Below are 19,283 nucleotides of genomic sequence, written 5' to 3' on the forward strand. Positions count from 1 at the left end.
AGGCGTCTTTTCTATTATTTAGTAAAGTTACATTGTGTGGACTGGGTTTCATAGAATCCCAGTCAGAACCGACTCCAGTCTGGGAGCTGTTATACGAAATTGTCGATGTTCCGATTCTGCTTTTAATTTGATTTTGTAAAAACTACTTCCATAAAGCCTTATAACAACTAAAACAAGCTTCATGACGATTAAAACAAGCCTTATAACGATTAAGAAAAAAAACCTTATAACAATCAAAACAAGATTTAACACGATTAAAACAAACTTTACAAGGATTAAAATAAGCCTTATAACGATAACAAGCCTTATAACAATTCCAAATCTTCAGAAGAAAGGAGTTTACCAGCAGATAAAAGCCCCCCAATACTGCTGAAAATATATTCGTGTTTTGTAAGCCTATTTTGGAGTCTGTTGGTTAGGCAATCCGCAAGATTTTAAATGAGAATACAACAAAAATAATAGCAATCGGTTTTGTTTAAACTTGGTAAAAATTAATATGAATCCTGAATGTTCGTAGGGCATGTCCGTAGGAAAAGACAATGAAAACTCAGACGACTTGTAAGACGCATTTTTATGTTTCATATCTTAAAAAATTTAATTATTTTGGGTTTTTACTGCTTTTTAGAACCTACCCCTGCACTTCTTTCGGTTTATTCCAGTATTTATTTTACATGAGGGCTTTGAATAATAACTGCTAACTTTAGGGAATCAAGTTGCATTTAAAATCAAGCAACATTATATATACAGGATTTTTATTGGTAACAAGTTTTACCTTTTACAGGTAAAAACGCGTCTAATTTTTTTGAAAGAAGTTGGAGGGAAAAAATGTAGTTATTTACCGAAAAAACAAACAAGATCACTAAAAATTTATTTCTTTTGAGAGTGAGAATCTTTTTAGGGGGGGGGGGGATTTTAAAGGAGAAATGAGCAATGGACTTCTAGAAGGACCTCGACCATGGATTCTGCCTACGACGCAGTAAAAAGCGCCAACATCATGTATAAATTAAAACAGGAATGTCAATTATTATTTCTTGAGGTGGAGGGCTTATTAATTTTACAAAAGCTTGTCCAAGAAACCTTTTAAAGTCACAGTCAAACACAGTTTAAAGCAGCATATCGGTGTATTTTTCAACACTTATCTTGCCCAAAAAAAATTCAAAATAGACGAGTAAATTTATTATAATACCAAATTCCCTGTTACAATTAGTGAGTATTTTTATCACAAGACTTCTGGGGGTGGGGCTTCAGCCACTTAGCCCTCACACCCTAGAACCACCTTTCTAGCTCTGTCTCTCTCTCTCTTTCTCTCTCTCTCTCCCTCTCTCTCTTTCCCTCCCTCCCTCTCTCTCTCTCTTTCTCCCTCTCGCTCTCTCTCCCTCTTGTTTTCTTCCATTTTTCATAAAGAAGGATATTTATATGTACGGATACAATACTATCGTCTTTGTAAATTTAGCTCTTTCAGCCACTTTGATACCGCAACAAGAAAGTTATACAAAAATTAAGAGCGAGTGTTGTTTTTAAAACTTGCTGAGGTGAGCTGAAAATTATCAAACATTAGTTAATTTCGACTCTCCCTATTTCAAGATCTTGAACGCGTAAGTTTTTAGTGATATTGTGTATCATTTTGTTAAGCATGTTGTAATTTTGTTTTTTTCTGTACTTTTTCCGTAATAATTTTTCATAGTTTTGCATAATGTTTTTGTCATTTTTTCGTGTACTCTGCTATTATACCATGTTGAAAAAGCATAAAACCTGATGAATACATTATTATAAGTTGTTTTTTAAATGACAAAAGAGCAATGTTAAAGCTTAAAAACAGACACAAATTATCTTATATATCAGAGGGGTTGATCGCCCCTTCATATATAGGACAATTTTCAATATCATATTCAGGGATTTTACAAACATAAAGGAAGTTCTGTCATCCTCAGTTACTGCCACATGTTTAAATGTTGCATAATACTGCATTGAGAATAAGAGACTACTTACATTCTTTACACACTCTAATAGCGTTCATATTTTTTAATATAAGGATGGCTGCTACATCAATAGAACCCCCAGTAAGAGGGTAGAGGTTACCAACTGACAATTGATATTACCCCCAAGTCCAAATGATTGAAAGTACGGAGGTAAAATTCCCCTTCCTCTTTCATGTTAATCTGAAAAACATCTCACTGAAAACGTGGGCCTTAATGTATAATTTCGAGAATTTCAGTACTCCCTTACCCTCCAAACAAGGATCTCCCATAAAAAGGAATGTAGTAATAAAGGTTCGTTTTAAATGGACATCCTGTACTTTTAGGAACAAGTGTGCAATCACGTGGCAGCATGGCCTCCAAAAGTGGAAGGCTAAAAAATTTAGCTCATTTTAAACGGAGTGGCTATTCCAGAGTTTTCCTACATTTGGATAACGCTTTGAGGGTAGAATTATTATTTGGTCTCAAAATTTGTCGCTTAATACAACTTTTCTATTTTTATTTCAAATGTTTCGTTGTAATAAACTACAAGTAAGGAGCAAGGCGTGCTAATAATGACAGGAACCCTAAAAAACAAAGTTTCGATAAATATATATACACTGGTAGAATCGGCTTTTATGGTGATTCCAAATTTACATAACTTATTAAATTTACAATTAACAACCAGGCTATGTGCCTGAAAGAGATTTGTCAAATTTTAAAAACCGAAGAAAACACCCCTACAAGCAGAACGAGAGTGATCAAAATTACACTATAAAATTCAGGATGTCCGCGAACCCTTTTGTAGAGGCTTCAAAGCTCTACCTTCAAAAATACGAAATTCTGTATTTTATGTGAGAAAGACAATAACAGATGCGTATTTATTGTTTTTTTTCTAAGGGTGTTCGTATCGAATCAACGGTCTTAGAATATCGGGAAAGACCGGTCAAAGAGAAGTTGAAAGTGTTAGTATCGTTTTCGTGTACCATTAAATAAAAAAAAAAAAAAACATCTTTTTTTTTCAACTGAATATAAGGAGGAAAGTTAAAACTTAAAATGAACCGAAATTATTCTATTTATAAAAGAGACTGCCCCAGACTGCCCCCTCCTCAATGCCCCGCTCTTTACACTAAAGTTTTTATTATTTTTGAAAAAAAAACTTCTTATTCTCATTAAACGGTCCTTGTGTTTCAGGAGTTGTTCTTAAGGAATTGGAACAAAATGTCAAAATTAAGCATAAAGAGCGGAGCATTGAGGAGAGGGAAGCCCTTTTCATGTATGGAGAAATTTCTGTTCGTTTTAACTTTTAACGTTACTCCTTACTTATAGTTGAAAAAACTTATTTTTTACTTAATTTATCGTTTTTCAATTAATGCCGAGAAATCCACCTCCCTCTTCACAGAAAATTTCCCCTTCCTCCAAAAAATTCCTCGATGGAAACTTCAACCGTCATAAAATCCTCAGCCCCCCCCCCCCCAATGGAAATGACCACCGGACACTTTCATCCTAGCTGAAAATTTTTTCTTAGCATACTTTAATTTAAAAAAAAGAGGTTTTGTCTATAGAGGTCTTGTTTTGTCTATTTCTGATCTTTTTTCAAGTCATATCAGAAAAACCTCGTAAGTGGAAAATTTGTCCCTTAACGTCCCCCCCATGAAAAGTTTTTACCGGGGAAATTTCCCCTCTGAGAATTTCTCCTGGTGATAATTCCCCATAGAAAATTTCCGCCAAGGAATAACTCCTAGCTCCCCTCCCTCCACAGACAAATACCCAAGAGAATTCCAACATCTCTGAAAAATTTCCCCGGACAATTTCCCCAGAAGATCTCCACATATAAAATAAAGTCACCAAAGAGAAAGTAAGATAAATAAAATGAATTTCGTATATTAATTCTAGGAAGTACCCCCTCCAAAATTTCCCATGGAAAGCTTGCCCCCAAAAACTCCCCACCCCAAAAATAAATTCTCCCCGTCTAGAACCACCCCCGCAGAAAACCCCCCTTGAAAAATGTATGTGTACTTCCCAATAACGACTATATGTAAGCAATGGGTGAATTCCATAACTTGCAGTCCTTTCCCCAGGAGCTTTGGGGGATCAAGTCGTCTCCAAAGGCATACTTATTGGATCTCTCAACTATGCTGAACAAAATGGCTATATCAAAATTTTGATCAAACGACTATGCGGAAAAAAGAATGTGGATGGGGGGCTAGTTACCCTCCAATAGTTTAGGTCACCTATCAAGAGCACAAGAATTTTCAATTTCCAGTCAAATGAGCCCTCTTCTGATGTTCTAGGATTATTGGTTCAATATGATCACCCCTGGGAAGACCAAAAAACAAAGCAAAAATACAAATAAAAAATACAAAAATACAAAATTCGGCTTTTTTGCAGCCATGGCTAATTGTAGAAAAAGCCAAGACAAATAGTCCGAGTGAGTGAGACGCAAGTCTGGCATAAGCCCTTTTTAGGATGGTGTGATTTTCAGTAAGATTCCTTGACTTTTAAAGGATGTTAAAAGGATGTTTTTTAAAGGATGCTTGACTTTTAAAGAAGATTTGAAAATCAGAAAAAATTTACCGGGCTCGTAGCTTTTGGAGGGTAACATTAAACTTAATGAGCCTTATATGATAGGAATCAGCAAATAGCCAATTCTTTTAATGTAATGTTTGGTCATCAAAATTCTGTTATTTAAAGTTTCAATGACTTTTGGGCCGAGTCGCTCCTCACTTGTCACGAGTTGCTCAAAGATCCAAAATCCTAGCGAGTAGAAATTTCAAAATAGCTAAACAAATTAAAATTATTAATAAAACTTTGCATGTATTAAGTTTCCCAGTTTCAGAAGCCCCAACGCTGAGCTGTGGCTCATTAAAGATTGACGAAGTCCGTACAAAATAAACAATTAGTATCGACGATTACTTTCAAATGCCAAAATTTTAGTATTTTGCCACATAAAACATCAATTTTAGCCAGCTTAGGGTCAAAATAGCATAGAGCGAAATACCTCACAATTATTGAAAGTATATTCCAATTCTCAGAGTAAGCCAATCCTGGGATACCTCTGATGCTCTCTTTTGACAGCCTTTATCAATTTAATTCAACATACCCATAAACATTTCCTGAAAATTTCTCTTTATTACGCTTAGCCTTAATAGTAGTACTAGTAGAAACAGTAGAATCACTAGTAAGAGTAAGTATATAGTACCTTTTGTTAGTTAAACATCCCCCCCAAGATATACTGAAATTTTTTAACTTAATACTCTTAGCTGCTCCTGAGACACCCGTTTGATAACCTGAATAAACATACTGTGTTTCGATTTAGTTCAACACCTAACTCAACATTCCCTTAAAGTTTTACCATAATACCCTTGGCTTCCCTAGCAGGAGCAGTAGTAAACGTTGTAATAAAACATACACGCAGTCCATGAAAAATAAACCGCTATAATCGATCGTCTATAGATTAAAATAGAAATTATGGGCACAGAATCTCACATAGTTAAACGTCATCCACTAGGGTGATGGCCAATAGATCCTTTTATGGGTAAGGGAGCACATAATGCATCAAAAATGCGTTTTAGGTCCGCATTTTGAACTTCCCATGAAAAATGATTTCAGATCTCCAACCTATGATCTTGCTTAATTAGGAAGACTACACGTATGGATGAATATAGGAAGAAGCGTGAATTATTATCGATGACGATTGTTTTTTCTGGAAAATTGTGCTTTATTTCAAAAAGCAAATCAACTAAAGAAGTGTTTTTCTTGGAGCATTGGTATTCAAAAGCTAGACTTTAATTTTAAAAGTGGGTTATCGGGGATAGTGGCACTCTTTATATTTAGGGTAACCTTGTGTATGATATTAAAACAAATAAATTTAAAAGAAACCAGTTCTTTTTTCAAATCGAAGGAAAGAGTGACATTAAAACCTTATTATGAACAGAAATTATTGGGGTGCTGCCCCCCTCTTTCACTCCAGCTCTTTAAGCTAAGATTTTATTTGCCAACGGAGAGAATGAGAAACTAGAAGTGTAATTGGAACCATATCTACATTTAGAGTAACCAAAAAATGTCCATTTATAACTGCTCAATTTTGAAAACATTTATGTAAAGAATATTGTTTTTTTTGCAGCAAATGTTGCGACATGGGCTGTCTAGCCAGTAAGATGCACACGGACAAAAATGATAGACTGGCCAATATATATGAAGTAAGGTTTTTTTCAATCTTCATAATTTATTTTAGTAAATTTTATTTAGTTTCGAAACTATCCTTAGACTCCAATTTGTTCTTGATCCCATTAATCAAATTGAGTATTACAGTTTAGTTAATTACGATTGGCAGTGAGAGCTAAACAAATTATAGGAGGGATATCTGATAACGGTTGGTACAAAATTGCAAAACCTAAAATAAACACTAGTAGAAAGCGATAGCTGAAAACGAAAATAAAGGTCAAAACAGTCCACCAGCATCAGTAATAGGCAGTGCTTCCACTTTTCGATTTCAATTTTCCCTATTTTCATACTAATTTTCCCTAGAAGTCCTCGTGTTTAGGTCTGATTACTCCCTAGAAAAAAGGGATATTTTGCCCTAGATTTCCACAGAATTTATATGAGATCTTTTAACTTCAGATAATGATAAGTTATAACATCTTTTACACTAACGAGAATACATACAAAAGTTCAAACTGAGATCGTTTTACTTCAGATAATGATAACATCTTTACACTAACGAGAATACATAAAAAAGTTCAAACAAGTGTCATCTCCAGCACTTCATCGTACGTAGGGTTTGCCTTCGTCTTGAAGCCAGCGACAGCTTTCGGTATACTGACAGTTGATGAAGTTTTATTTTCGTTTTTCAACCAGTAATTGACTCGGATCAGTGAGACTAGGGTGACATTTTCGAGACTATTTCTCATGTCTGTTTTGATCAATTTCATGAGGCTGAACAAACGTTCAGCTGGAACGTTGCTAAAAGGTAACGAGAATATCAGCGAAATGCACTTCCGCAGTTCCGGGTACTTGATTTCGCCACTGCGAGTCTTCAGACCAAGTATTTTCTTCCAGTATTGTTCAACTGACAGGTCTTCAACTTGGGCATCTTCCAAATGAAGCTCAGTGACATCAGTCATTGCCTGTGACCTCCATTCTACGTCCGTTTTCTGGAGGGAACACTTTTCTGTTAGAACAGGAAATCTCACAAATAGTGGCCTTAGAGATCTTGGGTTCAAATTTCTTGCATTCCTTGGTTCAACTAAAGCCAAAATGTCATAAATTTCGTCTTCAAACTTGAACCGGTCTTTGATCTGCTTGATCAGGACTATATAGTAGTTTCGACACGACTGGTAAAAGAGATCAATGTTATCACTTGGCTCTTGAGCATCCTCGAGTTCTTGCATTGAATCGGTTGCAGCTATTCCCACATATGTCTGGTTTAAAGGCAGGTACTCACTTGAAAGGTAAGGATCCAGTTCAGTAAACGAACCAACATTGCGAATATAGTCCAATTTCATGAATTTAGACGCAACACAACTCACAAGTTTGCTGACACTAAGCTTCAGGGAGTGAAGAAGTGGGAGTTCGGATTGAAAAACTGTATTGAATTCGTTGGAGAGGCCAAGAGAGTAGTCCATGAATTCAAGGTATGGCTTTGTCAACTTGCTTTGTAATGTCGACAAGATAAGGTCATTTGTTGCAGTTGGGTCTTCAAACGTGGTTTCTACGAAATACTGAATAAGTGCAACCCGTTGCTCAATAAGCCTCTTCACACAGGCCTGAAGGGATAACCAACGGGTCTGTCCCGGAGCAAAAAATTCGGTGTGCTTCGCATCGGAAGAACTCCTGAAATTCGGCGAACTTCTCTCGCCTGGAAGCGCTTCTGGAAAAGTGGGCATAGATATTTCGCGCCAAGTCTTCGAGTATCTTGGGAAGTGACAAGCATGCATATGACGAGCATAAGTGAATAAGATGGCACGAGCATTTCACATTCAAGATGTGTGGCACCATGGCTTTCATAAGGGTTGAAGCAGATCTGTTGGCTCCAAACATGACGTTAGTTGTATCTGCACAAAATCCAACAATATTTTGCCAGGGAATCGAGTTTTCTTCAATGACTTGCTTGATGCGGTTAGTCAGGCCCTCAGCCAATCCATCACTACACTTAACCATATCCAATACTTCGACATGAAGTTTTAGACTTTTCTCGCTAAAAAATACAACCATGATAGCTAGCTGTTTATTAATAGTACGATCAGTGGTTTCGTCAATTATCACAGAGAAAAAAGTGGTTTTGAGCAACTCGACTAACTGGTTCTGTAGCACCAACGAAAAATTCTGTCACAAAATATTTGTAGCTTTCTGTTTACCCAATGTGACCCCTGCCAGGGCCTGGTCTTTGGGAAATAATTTTCTGAGGAAAGGAATCAATCTGTCTGGAAGACGTAATGGCAGATTATGTTCTGCCAAAAATATGCAGATGCGCTGTTCAATTTCTTTGGAATGACTGCCTACAGTCGGAAGTTTTTCAATGCTGCCAGACTTCGTCTCGATTTCACTGCTTGCTTTTATATGCTGCTTGGTCAGGGCATGCTTCGTCAACTCTGATTTCCCACAATACACATACTTGAAACAGAACTTACAGTATGGTACATAAGTCTTTTTCTTTGACTTGTTTGACACTCTTTTCTCTATCCAATTTTTACACATTGGTAACTGAAGCCACTTGTCAACAAACTTTTGCTCGTATGTTTTCTTTTAGGAATTCTGCCCTGAACCCTGCTTTTTTTTTGGAGGAGTCACCTGGAGGTGAACTTCAGGAACATCATCATCTTCGTCATCCAGTCGTCTTTCGGGACTAGATGCAATTTGAAGATTATCTTCCTCTGAGTCAGTACACTGGCTTTCAGACGAACTTTGCATGTCAATGATCTCTAGAAAAAGTGTTTTATTAGTGATCAAAACTAGTCCATTTCTATAATTACTTGTACAAGGGTACACAATAACTAGATCATGCTAAACTATGCTCATGGGCATTAAGGTGCATATCCTCAATTAACTTAAATTACCTCATGTATAATTTAAGTTTGCAGTATGTAGTACGGATGGACCGAAAATTTGCAATGGTTGCATTGCACTAGTTTGCAAAAATCAAAACGAAGTATACCCAGCTTGATAAATGATAATTAATTATTTATTATGTTGTTTGTTGGTTGGTTTAGAAAATGGTTAACCTTTACTACTGCACGCCAGCAAAAACGTAGGTTTTTCCATTAGTGCAGTAGATGTAAATAGTAAAGAGTTAAATTGTCTTTATTAATAAAGTAAGTATCAAAGTAAAGTATCTTCAGATTTGGAACACCACTTTAAATGGAAAAAGAAATTTGTGACCCACTTCTTCACTAGAAGAGCTTTGTTTTGATGTCTTCTAACCTAGGAGGGACCAACCCAAGCAAAAACAACACAAAAGAAGTTTCTCTGTAAACCTAGCTTAACAAAATACTTTAATTTGCTACTTTTACATCGCTGCAGTCCAAGGCAAAACAGTTTTTCCATTAGTGCAGTAGATGTAAATAGTAAAGAGTTAAATTTTCTTTATTAATAAAGTAAGTATCAAAGTAAAGTATCTTCAGATTTGGAGCACCACTTTAAATGGAAAAAGAAATTTGTGACCCACTTCTTCACTAGAAGAGCTTTATTTTGATGTCTTCTAACCTAGGAGGGACCAACCCAAGCAAAAACAACACAAAAGAAGTTTCTCTGTAAACCTAGCTTAACAAAATACTTTAATTTGCTACTTTTACATCGCTGCAGTCCAAGGCAAAACAGTTTTTCCATTAGTGCAGTAGATGTAAATAGTAAAGAGTTAAATTGTCTTTATTAATAAAGTAAGTATCAAAGTAAAGTATCTTCAGATTTGGAACACCACTTTAAATGGAAAAAGAAATTTGTGACCCACTTCTTCACTAGAAGAGCTTTGTTTTGATGTCTTCTAACCTAGGAGGGACCAACCCAAGCAAAAACAACACAAAAGAAGTTTCTCTGTAAACCTAGCTTAACAAAATACTTTAATTTGCTACTTTTACATCGCTGCAGTCCAAGGCAAAACAGTTTTTCCATTAGTGCAGTAGATGTAAATAGTAAAGAGTTAAATTGTCTTTATTAATAAAGTAAGTATCAAAGTAAAGTATCTTCAGATTTGGAACACCACTTTAAATGGAAAAAGAAATTTGTGACCCACTTCTTCACTAGAAGAGCTTTGTTTTGATGTCTTCTAACCGAGGAGGGACCAACCCAAGCAAAAACAACACAAAAGAAGTGACAATGAAAAAAACAACACAAAACAACTTCTCTGCAAAAATGCCGCAGTTTGCACCAACACCAGCATCTGTCCCTAAATTTTGACACAGAAGCCACAGTCTGCGCATGTTGTATAAGGTGACCTTAGGTCAGTGTCTTTCAGGACCGTACTTGGTAGAAATAAGTCTTTCAACTTCCGTAAATGTCTTGTATACTTTCTTCTATGATCAGATTGTAGCTGGAGCCTTGTTTTTTTTTTTTTTAGCTAAGCAATGGAGAGTGCCATTTTGTGTCAGGATGAAACATCAACGCCTGCCAATTATCAAGTCAAAAACTGTTCTTTCATGGTTTAAATCATATTTTCTTACTTCATAATTAAATTTAAGCCCTTCTGACCTGTTTAAAATTGATGTAGTCACAAAATCAATTAAAATATTCATTTTTTAAGTAGCAGAATTGATTTTTCTTTTTTACTCCTAAAGAGGTCAGATGTGCTTTAACTGGACTGTACAATCATAGAAGGGAATGTATAAAACTGAAAGACAATTTTAGAATTGAAAAATTGTAGTTTCTGACCTTTCACCCATCGACCTAAGGTCACCTCCTTGGGCAGTTGGTGCTGCCCAGGCTCCCGGCTAAGGCAGCTGGTGCTTTATTTGGATAGTCCCCTGTGGATTTGCAGATAGATGACCACGGGAAAAAGAGGTCACCAGCAGATTGAAAGAATCCCTAATGCTAAGTGCATAGGTCACATGCTCCTATTCTACAATTGCTGCCTAACCAATACTCTTTATGTTGGGCAGTTTACACCCAATCAAAGGCATTGATTAAAAATAAACTAAATACTAGGCTACCTAAACTAAATTACTAAATACCTAATGAATTAAAATCCAAGGGATTAAAGTCGTCCCTTCCTAATGAATGCCATTCCACGCTTTAGCTTTTTTTTTAAATTTCGCGCTGATCTTTGCAATATAAGCCAGTGTTGCGGCATAAGTATTTTCAAGAAGACTGAGCATAATCTGCAATCTATAAGAATTTGTCAGCCTTTGTTTGAAAAATTCGAATTTTCCTTGAAGATCCCTAAAAACCCTTACTTTACCCCAGATTTCCCTGAATCCCTAGACTCAAAATAAGTGTCCCTAAAAGAAGTGATTTTCCCCTAAAATAGGGTAATCTCCCTTTGAAGTGGAAGCCCTGGTAATAGGGATATAATTGACATTCAGGTTAAATAGTGTAGGAACAAGGATAGACCAGGAAATAGCGCAAGATTTTTTTTGGAGGAGGGACGCAATGAAGAAATAACTCATTTGATAATTTCAGTAACAGGTACCCAGAAATTCACGAAAATTAAGGATTACGTGGGGGAGGGGGGCAGAATCTTCCTCTACGTGCGAACTGGGAGGAGACATCTGGAAAATAGTGTTCAACTCTAGCCAATAAAATATCCATCCTATGGTCTTCTAAAGCGTAGAAAATATTAAAGGGTAAATAAGAGACTAAAAAAACAAAACCTACACAGCTGGAATTTTAGCTTATGTAAATTAGGCATTTATTTAGGGTATTGAAAAATTCGTCAAAACAACATACAACCAACATTTACGTAAAACGACAAATCACGCAATAAAATATGACAATTACGAGAGCCTGAGTGGGATTGCAGTCCCTGCATATATGCCAGAATTCACGCTGATATATTAAACTGCATTCATCTATAGATAGATGAATACTATCATGGAAAAAAAAGATTTGTTTTGAAGTCCTGCAAGATGTATAGAACAATAATAACTGGACTACTTACAAGAACAACTATCCGAGTCCCAGAGATTCAGCTTGAGCTAAAAGTTGCAATGCAGCAAGCAGCACATGACTCATCGAAGGGACCAAGGCGGCATCCTTGCAACAGAGTCCCCACTCAAGAGGGTCGAGGCTGCTTTTTTCTTTCCAGTTTGAATATGAATGTACACTGGTAACAAAAAGTTTGGAGACGCACGTTTGTTCATGTTTGGAGTAATGCACTTTTGAGGCTGTTTTCCCTCACCCATACAGACAGATCCACCAACATTCCCTTTTTAAATGGACTACAGCAATATAATACCGCAAATAAATGAATGGGGCCTCAAACCACTCAGTAATGTCTAGGCAAACAGTTCTTTTTATAGACTATGTGTGTTTTTATGGACTAATGCCCACCCACGCTCCATTTCTGACTCTGAAGCTTGAAGACAATACATATAGATTATTGTTTATTTTAAACTGTTTACGTTACTTATCTTAGACTTGTCGCTTGATAGCATTGTACTTCTGTTGCAGATAAGATGACAAGAGATCAAGTTTTTTTGGAACCTTTATTTTAGTGTATCAAGTTCTCAGCCTTGATTCCCCAAGCATAGAACACTTCAAAAATTCCTATGTTTACTCCTTACTGTTGACATGTCTCGTTTGAAAAATTTCAACTCCAAAATCTAAACTGACTGTATGATTCAAAAAGAATCTAAATATCTTTGGAAGTTGAGCATTCATGTGGTAAAGTGATCAGAAAGGTGATGAACTTGGTTTCAGCTGCTCCAGACGAAGAATTAAAATCCCCGAGGTATTTAAGAGATTTAGCCCTTGTTTTTCTTGTCGTTCGAATGTTCTTGAACTCTGACGAGCCCAAACAGCTCCTTCTAATATTTCACTTCTTTTTTATACCCCTTTACCTTCTTCTTCTTGGATTATTGTGGAAACACTTTCATCACCGGAATCAAATTCAGAACCCTATAGTTAAGTTCAAACTTGGGCTGCTGTTCTTCTTTCCGCATTACTTGCAGTCTTTTGTCTATCTGGATAAGGTTTGGGTATTAGACAAACAGAAACATCTATAAAATTTTTTGCCTTCATTAAGCTCAAATCGATTTGGCTCGATCTAGTTCTGGGTGCAAGCTATATCTCTGTCGTGAACGGGTTTTGTTTCTACTGATTCCTGAAATTAGCTGTAATTCCATCTTCTTATTAGTAAAAAAATCATTATGATAGGCCTTAATGAACGCCAGCGCGACTAGTCTATTAGATAACGAGCAAATAAATAGTTGCAAGATATTTTCAAAGTTTTTTGGTGTCGGAGAGCATTCAATGAAGGATTAAAAAAGATGGGTTGAAGCTTGGTTGAGTGCTGTTTCTTTTCCATTTGTTTTACACCAACATGCTCACATGTTTCAATTAATACACCAACATCAATTGCAATTAATTGGAATATTTTGAGAAAAAAGGAGCGAGGGAGGAGGCCTAGTTGCCCTTCAATTCTTTGATTACTTAAGAAGGCAACTAGAACTTTTAATTTTTTACAAACATTTTCATTGGTAAAAAATATACGTAACTTACGAATTAACTAACGTAACGAACTTCTATATTCGTATGTTTTTATTGCGTATATGAGGGGGTTCAACCCTCGTCGATACCTCACTCTTTACACTAAAGCTTAAATTTTGTCCCAATTCCTTAAGAATGACCTCTGAATCACAAAGGCCATAGAATAAATAGTTGAAATTACTAAAAATACTTCAGCGTAAAGAATGAGGTATAACAAGGAAGTAAACCCCTCATATGCATAATAATTTTTGTTCGTTTTAAGTTTTAATGCTGCTCCTTACTTTCAGTTGAAAAAACTTTTCATATTTATTTTTTAATTTTTCATTATTTAAAAAAAAAAACAAACAAAAAAGCAAATAAACACGCATCCGTGATCTGTCTTCTGGCCAAAAATGCGAAATTCCACATTTTTGTAGATAGGAGCTTGAAACTTCGACAATAAGGATTTCTGATATGATGAATCTGATGGTGTGATTTTCGTTAAGAATTTATGACTTTTAGGGGGTGTTTCCCCCTATTTTCTAAAATGAAGAAAATTTTCTCAGGCTCGTAACTTTTGATGGGTAAGACTAAACGTGATGAAACTTATATATTTAAAATCAGCATTAAATTGCGATTCTTTTGATGTAACTATTGGTATCAAAATTCCATTTTTTAGAGTTTCGATTACTATTGAGCCGGGTCGCTCTTTACTGCAGTTCGTTACCATGATTCTTTTTTCTAAGAAAACGAAATTTTCCAAAGGATTCCCCAAATAATTTTCGTCTGAATAAAGCACAAAAAAGACATGAATATTAATGGAGAGTAAAATTTGCAGTTGGTTTATCAAACAGTTCGTGGTAACGAACTGTAGTAAGGAGCGACCGGCTCAATGGTAAACGAAACTCCAAAAAATGGAATTTTGATACTAAGAGATACATTAAAAGAACTGGATTTTTGTGATGATTTTCAATATGTAAGTTTCATCAAATATAGTCTTACCTATCAAAAGTTACGAGCCTGAGAAAATCTGCCTTATTTTGGAAAATAGGGGAAAACACCCCCTAAAAGTCATAGAATCACACTAGTTGGTGTGCTCTTTACGCTAGAGTTTTTTACTGTTTTAAAAAGTAGATTTCAGAAAAAGAGTCGAACTTTAGAGTAAAGAGCGGGGCATTGAGGAGAGAACAGCCCCTTTCATATACGGAGCAATTTCTGTTCGTTTTAAGTTTTAACGTCGCTCCTTACTTCCAGTATAAAAAGGACTTATTTTTTTTATTTAATCGATTCAAGAACGGACGTGAACTCTGCTCGCAATCGTTATACAAATGGAACTATATATATATATATATATATATATATATATATATATATATATATATATATATATATATATATATATATATATATATATATATATATATATATATATATATATATATATATATATATATATATATATATATATATATATATATATATATATACCATATATATATATATATATATATATATATATATATATATATATATATATATATATATATATATATATATATATATACAAATGGAGTTGAAAAAAGAAAGATTCTGATCATTTTTCCTTTTTTAGAAAACGAAATTTTCCAAAGCATTGCTCAAATATTTTTTTCTGAATAATATATATATATTTATATATATATATATATATATATATATATATATATATATATATATATATATATATATATATATATATATATATATATATATATATATATATATATATATATATGTATATATATACAAAATATATAACAAATAGAGTTGAATAAAGAAAGATTCTGATCATTTTTCCTTTTTTAGAAAACGAAATTTTCCAAAGCATTGCTCAAATATTTTTTTCTGAATAAAGCCCAAAAAAGACACAAATATTAATGGATAGCTAAATTTTCTGTTGGTTTATCGATTTATCAACAGACATGAACTCCAAACTTTGAACAAACATGAAAGGACTGAATTTTTAGATTTTCTACAGTAGGTCCACCGACTCAGCATGAAAGGGGGGGAATTTCCCTCTGAACTTAAAATGGAACTAAACAAAGTTACTTTATTGGCATGAAATTTTTCAAATTTTCCTCGAGAAGTTCTTCAGATCAATATGTGTATAACTGTGTTCCGCAGCGCGGTAGCGCCCCAAAAATACTCTTTCCTGTGAGGTTTGTCAATTCCATTTAGTATTTCCATGTCCTTCTTACTTTAAGGTCAATTTTTCCCATTACTTCAGTACAGCGTTACGCCACTAATTTTGAGGATGCTAATGGGCTTATTTGTCTTTAACTAATGCAGAGTAAATGTTGCTTTTCTGCAACTTCTTCTAGACTGGCTTAATAATCCTTGAATGATCGTCGCTTAGAATACAAGTCAGAAGCACCGCTCTAGCGTTGCCTGTAGTAAAGATCCATGCATCTTCGATGAATTATTTCGTTTGTTTCCCAGACTCTCTTCATATAGAAGGATGGTCGTAGAAATTTCCAGAGGGATTAGGATGATTTGAGAATATGACCCCTAAGGTCCCTGAGTCAAGGTTTGTAAGTTAGGCAAGTCGTCCATCGTTTAGATATAGGATTTATTATTGGGAAAAGGCAGTATGTTTGATCCCAGGTCTCCCACAAGGCTAAAGATAGTAAAGTGAGACTTCAGGGAATATTGATGGGGATGTTGAAAGAAATCAAAAGCCAATATTTGCATTCCGGTTATCAAAAAGGTATCTGTAATATCTTAGAAACAACTAAGTGTATTAACTCGAAAGTTTCAAGACTTCTATTACTACTAATGCTACGACTATTTGCGAACGCAACTATTTGCGACTGAGACTACTTGCGACTTCTAGCGAGGGCGACTACTTGAGACTGCGAATACATGTGAATTGTAACTGCAAAGACTCGCGATCATAACTACTTGCGACATCGAACACTTGCGACTGCGACAGTGACTGCAACATCTTGCGACGACCCACTATTTTCAATTGAAACTACGATACTCGTGGCTGGTACTACTTGCAACCACAGTTTCGACTGGTTGCGCCTGTAACCGCAACTGCTTGCGTCTGAAACTGCTTACGACTGCTACTACGACTAATTGCTGTTGCAATTAATACTGCTTGCGACTGTCACTACTTACGACTGCGACTACTTGAGACTGTAACTACTCACGACTGTGACTAGTTGTGACCTTGGCAGCGACATCTTGACACTGCAACTACGACCGCCTGCGGCTGCAGCTACTTGCGATTACAACTACTTACAACTGCAACCTTGGCTACTTTTTACAGCGAACGTGACTAATTGCCACTGCGACTACTTCTGTCTGCTTCTGCAACTTCTTGCGTCTGCAACTACTTGTCACTGCGTCCGCGAATAGTTGCATCTGTGATTGCGACTATTCGCGCCTGCAACCACGAATACTTGCGACTGCTAGCAGCTGCAACTGTGAATACTTGCGAAGGCCAATTACGAATGCCAGTGGCTACTTGATCCTGCGACTGTGACTGCAGCTAATTACAACTTTACGACTATTAGTGACTGCAAATACTTTCAATTAAGACCACTTGCAAGTGCGACTACTTATGACTACGTCTGCGACTACTTGCATCTGCGATTGTGACTAGTTGCGACTGTGACTATTTTCGACTGCAAATGCTTGCAGCTACTACTGCTGCTGTTACTCCAATTGCAACTGCGACTGTGACCACTATTACTACCTTTAATACTATTGCTACTACTACTACCACAACTGAACTATATCAAAAGACAGAATGAATAAAATATGAATAAATTTCAAAACATGAATAAATTTCTTTCGCAGCATGGTTGCCGAATTTGAACTTATCACAAATAGCACCAGTACATATATATATATATATATATATATATATATATATATATATATATATATATATATATGGGTGTGGCCAGAAAATTTCACAGAGGACAAGTACCACCAGTATCGTTCTTTTCTTAACGATTTTATTAGGAATATTTCTCATTACCCCGCTTATCTATATGTTTTTAGTGTGTTTTTATTAACCAAAAGGGGAAGGGGAGTGTTGGTTTAGCCCCATGATTTCCTGCCTGCGTGTATGAGATACGTCCCGTTTGTTTGACAAAACATTTGTTTGAAGAGCCAACTTGAAAATCAGGAGAATGGTTTTGACATTTCAGATCCGCCATCTCCAAAGAAATATTTGAAAGGGTGCACTTGAACGTAAAAATCGGGGTATGGAGGAGGCAGTGGTCGTCTGCCTTATATTTAAGAGCTTCTTGGATCAATGAGTTCACAGTAACACACTGGAAGTAAAAAACGAGACTTAACGAGAAACCGAGAGTCTAAAAAGATAGTTTTGATTGAAAAATATGTAACAAAAAAATCTATTACTTACGCTGATTTTATATATGCAAAATTCATTGATATTGAAGTTCTCCGTCAACAGCTGTAAACAAATAATATTTTGCATAGTTTTAGACAAAGACATTAAACTCTTCCAAAAAGGGGCACCATCTAGACGAAAATTATACAATGAAATTCACCATTTGTGATAACCCTAAAGTCATTATCTACAAAGTATGAAATTTCTTATCGTTCAAGAAAAAGATGATAACTCATGCATGTCTGCTTTTTCCCAGGGGTGATTATATCCAGACAATAACCGTATATTATTGAAAGAGCGCTCATTCAAATGGACATTTAAATAAATAATGCCTTTTTAAAATAACAAAAGAAATGACGCAACAGTGAAGTAATATACTTTAGCATTTTGGTACGTGCATGACATTAAGCTACAATTGTGAGAATTATTGAAAGGTTATCTATAAATCCTTCCAGTTTCAGAGACCTTAGTTGCATGCAATAAATCGTTTGCCCTTGAACATAAACAGCGTTTATAACACAAAATCAACCTTCCTTACAGACCGTTTATCCAGGTAAACTAGCAAATACACAGTATTGTATATTTTCAGACAATGCTCTAGGTTGTTGTCCAATGGATTCTCCTATGGGGAATATTATAAGAAGCAAATATACTTAATGAGTTGTTTTTTTTTGAAGCAATCTTCTGCAAAAGTTAAACTTTGGTGTAAAGAGGGACGTTTGAGGTGATGGTAGCCCTCGTCATATTTAGGGTGACCTTGAGTATGGTGTTCAAAACAAATCGAAATTAAAAAGAAAAATTTTATTAAAATAAAAGTTAAGAGCGACGTTACTTATTAAAACGAACAGAAATTATTCCATATGTCAGGTTTTATTCCGCTGCTCCTCCTCATCTCTCCGCTTTAAACTTTACTTTTTGCCCTATTCTTTTAATACTTTTAAATACGTTTTAATACTTTAAAATCGTGCGCCAAAAACAAGGGCATTGGAACCAAATAAATGTATTATACACCGCCTCAAGAATGAAAAAAACTTACTGATTACATTTGATTTAAATATTAAAGTTTCCAGTTCAAAGGCTTTATAGGGCAATTAGAAAGTAAATCAATTGTAATTAGCCATTAACAATGTTTGCTGCACTCACAAATACATTTAGTAAAGCACTATCAAGCTTCAGCGTAAAGAGTGGTGTATTTAGGAGGGGGCAGTCTCCTCATGTACGAAATAATTTCTGTCCATTTTGAATTTTAATGTCGCTCTTTACTTTCATGGTTTTTTGTTTATTCTCCCAAGAAGTTACTT

At 35.4% G+C, this 19,283-nt stretch overlaps 1 protein-coding gene across 3 annotated transcripts in view; it reads left to right on the forward strand.

The window, feature by feature from the left end:
- The window catches only part of LOC136031944 (fibroblast growth factor receptor substrate 2-like), a 50,127-nt gene that overhangs the window by 22,810 nt on the left and 8,034 nt on the right, over positions 1-19,283 (forward strand). For all 3 annotated transcript variants that reach the window (XM_065711946.1, XM_065711947.1, XM_065711948.1), the window contains exon 2: positions 6,082-6,157. In XM_065711946.1, the coding sequence (XP_065568018.1) occupies positions 6,082-6,157 (76 nt within the window). The remainder of the gene's footprint in view (positions 1-6,081; positions 6,158-19,283) is intronic.

The sequence above is a fragment of the Artemia franciscana genome, chromosome 10 (genome assembly GCF_032884065.1).
Source record: "Artemia franciscana chromosome 10, ASM3288406v1, whole genome shotgun sequence".
Taxonomy (NCBI): Eukaryota; Metazoa; Arthropoda; class Branchiopoda; order Anostraca; family Artemiidae; genus Artemia; species Artemia franciscana.